We start from the raw sequence: 8,744 nt of genomic DNA on the forward strand, positions 1-8,744 counted from the left end.
CTAATACAAAAAAGTAACGATGGATTCAAAATAATCAATTTAGTTTTCAAACTTTGCCTCCTCGAACGTGCCCGTCCACATTAACACCCCGTATGCTTCCAAATGTCTTGTGTAATATCGGCTAGTATCGGGTCACATTTATGATGTATGAGCGACCCAAATATATGTGTCTATAGGTGTGCAGTATATTCCAATAATTACTTATAATTAACTTAGTTTAAACTGGGGCTTGGGTGTTCCAGTACTTTGGCCGGTAAATAAATTATGAATTTGATAGCCTGCTAGTATCGTAGGTTATGATTAATTTAAATATGTTAGAGCAACATTTATAGTTAAATTAATTATAAGCTTCAGTTTTCATATCTTAAACTCTCAATAACTCTACAGGTAAACGGCGAACGGAATCCAGATGAAGTATACAAAGACTTTCGAGCCGCGGTCCTTCAGATCCTGGGTACGACAGAGGACCACTCCACTATGAACGGAGTCAGCGGCGTGGGGGTCGGCGCTGGTGGTATACCAGGAGAGATTGTTGGAGTAGAGCCGGCGCCGGCGCAGGATAGAGATAGAGAAGATAGGAGAGAGGAGAATGGGGTGCCGGCGGTGCCGACTGTGATGACGGTGCCGGTAGCCCTGCCGATCATGATGCCGCAGCCCGTGCAGGAGACGGGCACGGAGAGAGTCGTGACGCCAAAGGTGAGATTCTAGAAGATAGTCATCCTCATCATTTGACAATAAAACTGTTCAATTATAAACATTAATTTTAAGTTTTTAGGATCTATTTTCCATGTCCTGCCCTTGCTTAGGCTTTATGAGCTTTTGTATGTGTATGTTAGGTAAAAGGTTAGTTCCACGAATAAGGTATAAATACATTTTAAAGTTAATTCAAAGGGTATAGAAATTTTTAGCATTTCGAATCCACCAGTCCTAAAACCTATTCCAGTGAAGCTTCGTGAGAGAGGTAGGCGAGGTTGCGAGGTATCAGGTAGAAAACGAGTATCACGATGTTTAAACTTTTATTGATTAATGTGTTAAGGGTGATTGATACTCGTAGATTGTATAAATAAACCAGTGCTGCTAACAATAAGGCTCCGGTTTCTATAAAAAATACATTTGACCTACTGCGACTTGATTTTCGCAATGACTTGACTAAATACTTGCTTAGATGCTCTTTTGAAGTCACTTACTGAATAGTAGAGGTCAGGAAGAACTTCCCCTTGACCCAATAAGCATTTTTGTACATTTTATTTTGCTAAACCGTGATTTTATATTTAAAGTAGGTACGGTCTAATTTTGCAAGAATATGCATTTGTTAAGACTTTCGTACACTGGAATCTTTCCCTGATGAGAGCAGGGCTATGCCCGGCAGTGGGATATTTGGCTGATATTACTAATTACGATTTACAACTATGAATTCAAAATGGTTTGAAACCGGTTGTGTTTGAATAGGATCCCGCTTTCCTCACCGATTAGATCCCATATCCAATAGGGAAGACGAAATTTTTTCAGTATCAGTCTTTTAGTTTAATGTATAATAATAGATACATACGTTTTTTTTATTGGTTCCGCAAAGATAAATTGATCAAATTTCAGTAAATGAGAATTACATTAATAAATTATACAAATTCGTTACGTCACAACTCCGCTCTTCTAAACTTTAAAGCAGCTTATCTTTGTCAATTTTAGTTTTTTAGAAAACGGAAAAAGTACGTGGGTAATACTTTTCAATTGTCTAACTGGGAAACTAAATAGATTTTCAGACCCAGTCGTCATCCCTATTCTGAGTCACATCAACAATTTGACTTGGTTATTTGTTGGTAAAATAAACCGTTTTTGTATCCGACTAAATTTCCAAGTTAGGAAGGTTCCATTTAGTCAGTAACGCTTTTTATACATTGTCTGCTATTAAGGCCGACGCATTGCGTATGTGTTGTCCATTAATCTCTATCCGTCTTCAACTTAATTATATTAAGCACTAAATTTAATCGGAATTCTGAAACCAGACAGTTCCAAATTCAGTAGTAGGTATTATTTTGAAAACAGTCTAGGACATGATACCTATTGTGCTAATTTTAAAATTATCACAATGTATTATTATTAATTCCGTCAGAGTACTTGTCAAACAGACTTATATACGACCAATTTGTAAACTGAATGGCATCAGATCTGTATCATAAAATTTATTCTTCTGACTAATATTATTATGTTCTATATTTTGCAGGCTGAGGTGATAAGAGTTCGCGGAGAGACGACGACGCCAGCGCTGCTGTGGGTAGTCGGCGGTCCCGGCAGCAATAAGGCGACGTTATGTCAACGAGCTATAGTACAACGGCCGGGCTGGACGCATTACAGGTAAATATTCTAAGAAGACCATCATGTACAAGTCACAAGACGTTCGACCTTGACGTTCTTTAGCGACGTTTGACTGGATTTAAGCTTTTATGACGTACAATCCGTACAATGATGATTGCCCTGGTGGTGACTGCACAGGTATATAAACTATAGATGATTACTTTTTTACTTAATTAGAGAGAAAACCATTAGAAATGCCGAGGGCAGGGACTATTACAAGCAATGAATTATTAGGCTTAAATCTAATCAGACAACTGTTATGCCCTTGTATCTTATGAATAACCCTTTTTTCGCAACCTTTGTCTGTTTACCTCTCTCAAGATCGCTGGCATCGGGTGAATTTTTCGTGTTCACCAAATACCAAGTTATTGATTAAATCATACATTATTTTATTTCAGCTTAGGCCAGCGCCTCCGCAGCTTAGCAGACGCAGGCGGGCGGCCAGCTACAGACGGCGCACTAGCCCGCACGGCCGTGAGCGGTGGCGAGCTGGCGCCCAAGGAACTGGTCAGCAAGCTGGTGAGAACAGCTGTGGCTGAAGCCGGCCGCACGGGGCAGGGACTTGTGCTGGACGGATACCCCCGGGACTTGGATCAGATGGCACAGTTCCAGAATGAGGTAAGATAATATTTACTGATGAGAGTTATGAGTACGAAAAATTTTCAACAAATTATGTACTTTAAAGTGTTTTTTTTGTCCGTACAAACTTAACTATCTAAACATGAACGGGTATTATGGGATACTTTATTTGGGAGATATCTATGTCGAGAAGTGGTACGCGATAGCCTGAATTGATAGATAGATTGATTGATGTGAAAATTTACAAAAAAAATCTTACTTCGTCCACAACGTTCAATACCTGACATATGGTCAAATTATATTTCGCACACTGCTCAGCCGTTGTTAACTCGACGACTTCTAAAACAGTATCAATCACATCTAGTCTTTTTACAATACTACTTTCCTTTATCAATTTAAGCCACATTACCTACACATCATCCTGGTTTTTCCAGTTTCGCATATCTCCCCGCATGGTCCTGCTGGACTGCTCCAAGCTGCAGCTGGGGCGCGGGCGGCGTGACGACTCCGTGGCCGCCTTCCGCCGGAGACTCGAGGTCTTCCGCGAGCTCAGCCTGCCCATGCTCAAGACTATGGACCAGGATCATCGACTGGTCATTGTGAGTATATTAGTATATACCTTAAAAACTTATTTATTTTAGACGTATCTGGTTGAATGAAAATTTTTCGTACGTCTTATATAAATATTTCGTAGTTTTACAATACTGGTGTTTTCTTGTAACCGTTTATTGCTTTGAGTAACGCATATTTAATTTGGAGTGGCTCAAATTCTATAATTTTCGTAACACGTAAGAAAAAATAGAGGCTGTAGGAGGTCTTTGTTCTTGCACCTTAGGTGTTTTTGGGTGTTTTTGGCGGGTGTAGCATAATATCCCGACTCTGTATTTGGTAAAATGAAACAACTCTTTTTTTTATGTTAAGGTTGACGGCGACACGGACTCTCCGGATGTGCAGGCAGAGTTCACGCGCGTGCTGCTGGAGGAGATGGAGAAGGCGGAGGCGCTGGCCGCCATACCGCAGCAGCAGGAACACCCACCAGCACGCACAGGTAACCACACTCAGACAAGAAACAAACTTGCAAGTAACAAACAGTCCACTGGATTTAAAGTAATAAAATTTAGTAGTTATGTTAAGCCCACTAGACTACCTAACTGACCTTTATTATTATGTAAATCCTTTTCTGTTTTTTTTAATGCTTAACTGAAGGCCCGTAATTTTACTCCTGACATTTTGAAAGAATATTATTTTTGAGTAAAATTTATACATTTTTCATAATTTTAATATTCACATAGAAAGTAAACTTCAAAGTCAAGTGAATATAACTTAAATGTCTTTATGTTTGCAGATGTCTCGAGTATGCAAAACCAGTTCGCGACGGCAGTGACTCGCATGGGGGGAGGACTTGCCAACGGCCATGCAAACGGCTCCGTGCCTAATGGCAATGCCCATAACGGAGGCATTGGCAACGGGGGCATTGGTAACGGAGGCATCGGCAATGGATTCATAGGAATGGCTGGAAATAAGGTATTACGATACACTAGAACTTACATCACCTAATTATGGGTGTTATACTATATTGTATATTCCAAAAACTCAAAACACTCCGGTGGAATAGTCCTAAAAACTCAATTAAGCCTTACAAATATTTCTATAAGAAGTTTAGGTGTCCATGAGGTCAGAGTCCAATTTCTAATTTTTCAGATTCATGTGCGGATAAAAATAATCAGATCTTCACGGGCGAATAAAAACAGGGTATTCAAAATTATAACTAAAATACGATTAGTAGTGACTGCACAAATAGCCAAGTGGCTTGGGTTACTAATGCTGTGGACTCGATTCCTGCATGGGGCAAATGTTCTGGCCATTGGCTATTGTCGTATCGGACTGTCTGTTCCACAAATAAATGTTTGTCCCAAGTCTGGTCCTCTGTCTATGTCACTTGTATGTTTATAAAATCCGATAACTGGTCCATTTTCTTCCTTTCAAAATCTCAATGTTAAAAAATAAAATAATCTTCTTTTCACTCATCCGATTTGATCGAATAGTCGCATTTTATACATGTTCCATTCAATAATCAATCTAGAAAATAAATAAATTACTAATAATCTCTCTTTCTCTATACGGTATGAGGCTTTTACCTGGCAACTGGACAGCTACAAGTCTCACTATCTTTATAATTTTGGAAAAGACGACCACAAATTGAATTATTAATTGTTTTGCAGGTAAAACCAGTCCTGAACAGCGTGTCCAAGATCCCGACGGTGTCGCAGCTGACGCACGACGACGTGCGCGCGCTGTACGAGCACGGCTCGGGGGAGATCACGCTGAACACACACATGTAGACACCATAACATAAGTTAGTTAAGGACTATGTACCGAGGGTAGGCTACAGGGCTGTTTGAAATTGTGGGGAATGATCTCGCTTTCGTGGTATCTATAAAAGTAATGGAGTGATTGCGTTGGAGGATGATTTATCAGATTTCTGTTAACCTAACACTGTCTTTACTGCACGCATAACCGAGTGGTTTAAGTTACCACGCTCAGCCCACTTTGCGCGACGGACGTGTCGTGGGTTCGGTTTTTTTTTCGGTACAAGAATTTGCGTGATCCACAAATGCTTGTCCCGAATCTGGGTGTCTTGAATTTTTGTGGTATCCCCCGCAACACAAGGATTAAATTTGTAATGTGAGGTCCTTATTTTTTCAAATGAGGTTAAGATGGTGATAGGCTCCAACGTCATCAGTCACGAAAGATGCAGTCTAATAAGTTACTGAAAACTAAATAATGTTTGTAGTTGGAAATTTTTGTTGGACACGTGTTTCAAATAACCCTGTAAACTAACTGATATAATTATAATGAGAACTATGTTATAAAACATCAGCGAACAAGTACCTTATTACAAATAGTGTCCGAAACTATCGATATATAATATCGATATTGCCGTTGATGACGTTGTAACATCACTAATTGTCAAAAAGAGATGGAACTATGTAAGTTTATAGAGCTGTCTCCTTCGTTTGACTAATATGGTATTATGACGTCATAGGACGGTATCTCTTTATAAGCTAGTGAAAGTGCCGAATAAACTAGGTGTAGAATTAAATTATTATCAATGAAAAACTGGGATAAAAATTATTATACAAATTAAACCTAGGTAAGTGATTTACATTATAAGGAAAACGAATTAAAAATGTAAACAAGACTTGGTTACGTTTGATTTAGTCGACTTAGAGGTTACAGCAAATAATATGGAAATTAAACCAATTGGTAATTTGTGGTTAAGGTTACCACGACACACAATGCACGACGTGACGCAGGTTCGACCCCGCGTACACACAAGCCTTTGTGTGTTCCGCGAATGCTTGTTCTGAGTCTGGGTGTCTCTGTGCATGTGACTTGATTTCTTCTGAAACCCTCTGCAAATAAATTTTCACTTTATTTATATCAAATTGTAAAAAACGCAATAAAAAACCCTCAGCGGTACCTAATTTGCATGATCCAATTGATTATGACATCGCATTTAAAAATTAAATTGACTTAAGTACTAAGAAAACATTTTAGTGCATCAGTCTATGACATTTTTGACCGCAATATCGAATTTTTGTTTGCAACAATATTAAGCGGAAAATTGGTGAACTAAAAGTCGACTATTCAAACTAACCGAAGTCGGCACAAATATTAAATTTAAAACAGTTTAAATATAATATATTTTATATCAAATATTTTGTAAATCGACGCACACACAATTATGTAAGAAGTGCCTTAGCTTAAGACAATGTAGTTATTTTTAGAACTATTTAATGAATCGTGCGAACGAATACATATAAAATGTAAAAAAATATTTTCAAAAAAATAACAGATATTAATACTACAGTTAAATAAACCAGAAAAATAAAGGACGGAGCGAACGTAGATTAAACCATACATGTTATTAAAAACAGGGTTTAAAACTGTGTAGGTAACTGAATTAAAAATCGGAAAGTATTGATGCATTCGAAAAGAGGAGTTTCCCAATTTAAATATTAATTCGGCAATTAATTTGGTCAATATTAATATTCTTTACATATACCCATATATTGGATAATCTTAGGCGAGACAGTCAATCAATTTCGGGTTTTTACAGTAACACATTGAGATTTTTAAATAAAATATCTCGAAAAAATGCACGCAAGATATCGTGTGGTTATTTTTCAAAAACTCTAACCGTTAAATCAAATGTCACGATTCAATAAAAATCATGTGAAAAGGAGGAAAATACAGTGCCGGCATTTGGGGGGGGGGGCGTGATGGTGTGATGGCCCAGGGCGACAAATTCTGGGGGGGCGCCAAGGTCTGAAGTTGGAGTCTCTTGCCTCTCCTGGCGCAAACCCTCAGAACTGTGCTCTACGCTAGAGGTGGAATACTTCCACCGCCAAACGTAACGCTAAAGGAAAGATAATTTCTTATAATAATTTTACTTGGGATCAGCAAAAAACTAACACTTGATATTGCTTCCCTCAAGTGGGCGCCACAATATTTTCGCCCGGGGTGTCAGTGGCCCTTACGCCGGCACTGGGAAAATACTTTGTAACAAATGAAGAATTCTCTCATTAAAAAACGCGTCGGTACCGTCTGAATATTTTCTGGTCTCAAAACAAAACAACATATCTTCTAGTACTAAATGTAATTGAAACTTTTATCTTCAAAATAGATTTTGTAAATTCGAGAACTTATTTAATATAGCGAGCAACACACACACGGACAGTTTTAGTTATCATAGTTATAAGTTAGTTAGACTAAGCCACGTAGTTAGATACAATCACTAATGGGGCCAATTTAGAGTTAGTCGAATAGAAAAATATTTAGCATAGATATTTATTGTAGATAGATATAATATATTTCACTCATAACATTAATTTGCACAATTTTTTATATGAATAAATGTGGTTAATTTAAACGGGTTATACTATTTTTAATATCCGTAAATTTGAATCCGTTTAAAATTAATGTAAACTTTTTTTTCATTATTAAAAAACGTGGTATTAAAGTTTACTAATATGGGGTTAGGCAGAAATTGTCTTTTCATGAAAGTCGTCTACCCCATATTAATGTTAAATTATAACAAATAAAAAAAAGACCTGAATTCTGAACGCCTTTCGATAATGATGCGATAGAAAATAAAACACGTTTTTTCATTAGCTAGTTTCTGTCCCGTTTCCCGCCATTTTATTCGTGCGTGAATCAATAAATAAATTTAGTTTTTTTTCCTAATACACTGAAGAAATTTTCTAAGATAACTACCCAATATTAATCCGTTATTGAGATCCACTCAATTGCAATCTGCAATAGTTAATGATGATAAAAATGCCTCAAATATAGAAAACTCTTTTTTTTAGTCTCGTCAGACTAAAAAAAAGAGACTTTGTTATTAAAATTAAACGCTCCAATTGATCAAGAATTACATAATTATGATACAATTTTTTGGCCAATCGCAAACGAATATTGAAATGTACAAATGTGTCCATAAATTGTATCCATACTATCTAAACCACTGTGATTTATTTTTTATGCTTAAGAAATTATTAAATAAATAGTATTGCGTATCCAATTATGTTGCCTGCCATTAAATAATGGAAAATACTGCATACAAGATAATATTTATTGTTTTACTATTGATAATGTAATTAAATTGGTATGTTTATAAAATGGCGCCAGATAAAGAAATGAAAGCTTCGATGAAGTGTGCAGTATTTTATTTTAATAAGTTGTGATTGTTTTGTGTATATTATGTTGATCGAACACTGTATTATAATTTTGTAGAGATTTATTTACAA

At 37.0% G+C, this 8,744-nt stretch overlaps 1 protein-coding gene across 1 annotated transcript in view; it reads left to right on the plus strand.

The window, feature by feature from the left end:
* LOC113501217 (adenylate kinase isoenzyme 5) overlaps positions 1–5,529 on the plus strand; it is a 33,898-nt gene extending 28,369 nt beyond the window's left edge. Inside the window, exons 6-12 of the mRNA XM_026882288.1 lie at positions 388–696; positions 2,222–2,352; positions 2,751–2,970; positions 3,366–3,530; positions 3,853–3,979; positions 4,277–4,455; positions 5,154–5,529. Coding sequence (XP_026738089.1) covers positions 388–696; positions 2,222–2,352; positions 2,751–2,970; positions 3,366–3,530; positions 3,853–3,979; positions 4,277–4,455; positions 5,154–5,273 — 1,251 coding nt within the window. The 3' untranslated portion in view covers positions 5,274–5,529. The remainder of the gene's footprint in view (positions 1–387; positions 697–2,221; positions 2,353–2,750; positions 2,971–3,365; positions 3,531–3,852; positions 3,980–4,276; positions 4,456–5,153) is intronic.
* The last annotated feature ends 3,215 nt before the right edge of the window (positions 5,530–8,744 follow it).

Source organism: Trichoplusia ni, chromosome 15 (genome assembly GCF_003590095.1).
Source record: "Trichoplusia ni isolate ovarian cell line Hi5 chromosome 15, tn1, whole genome shotgun sequence".
Classification (NCBI taxonomy): domain Eukaryota; kingdom Metazoa; phylum Arthropoda; class Insecta; order Lepidoptera; family Noctuidae; genus Trichoplusia; species Trichoplusia ni.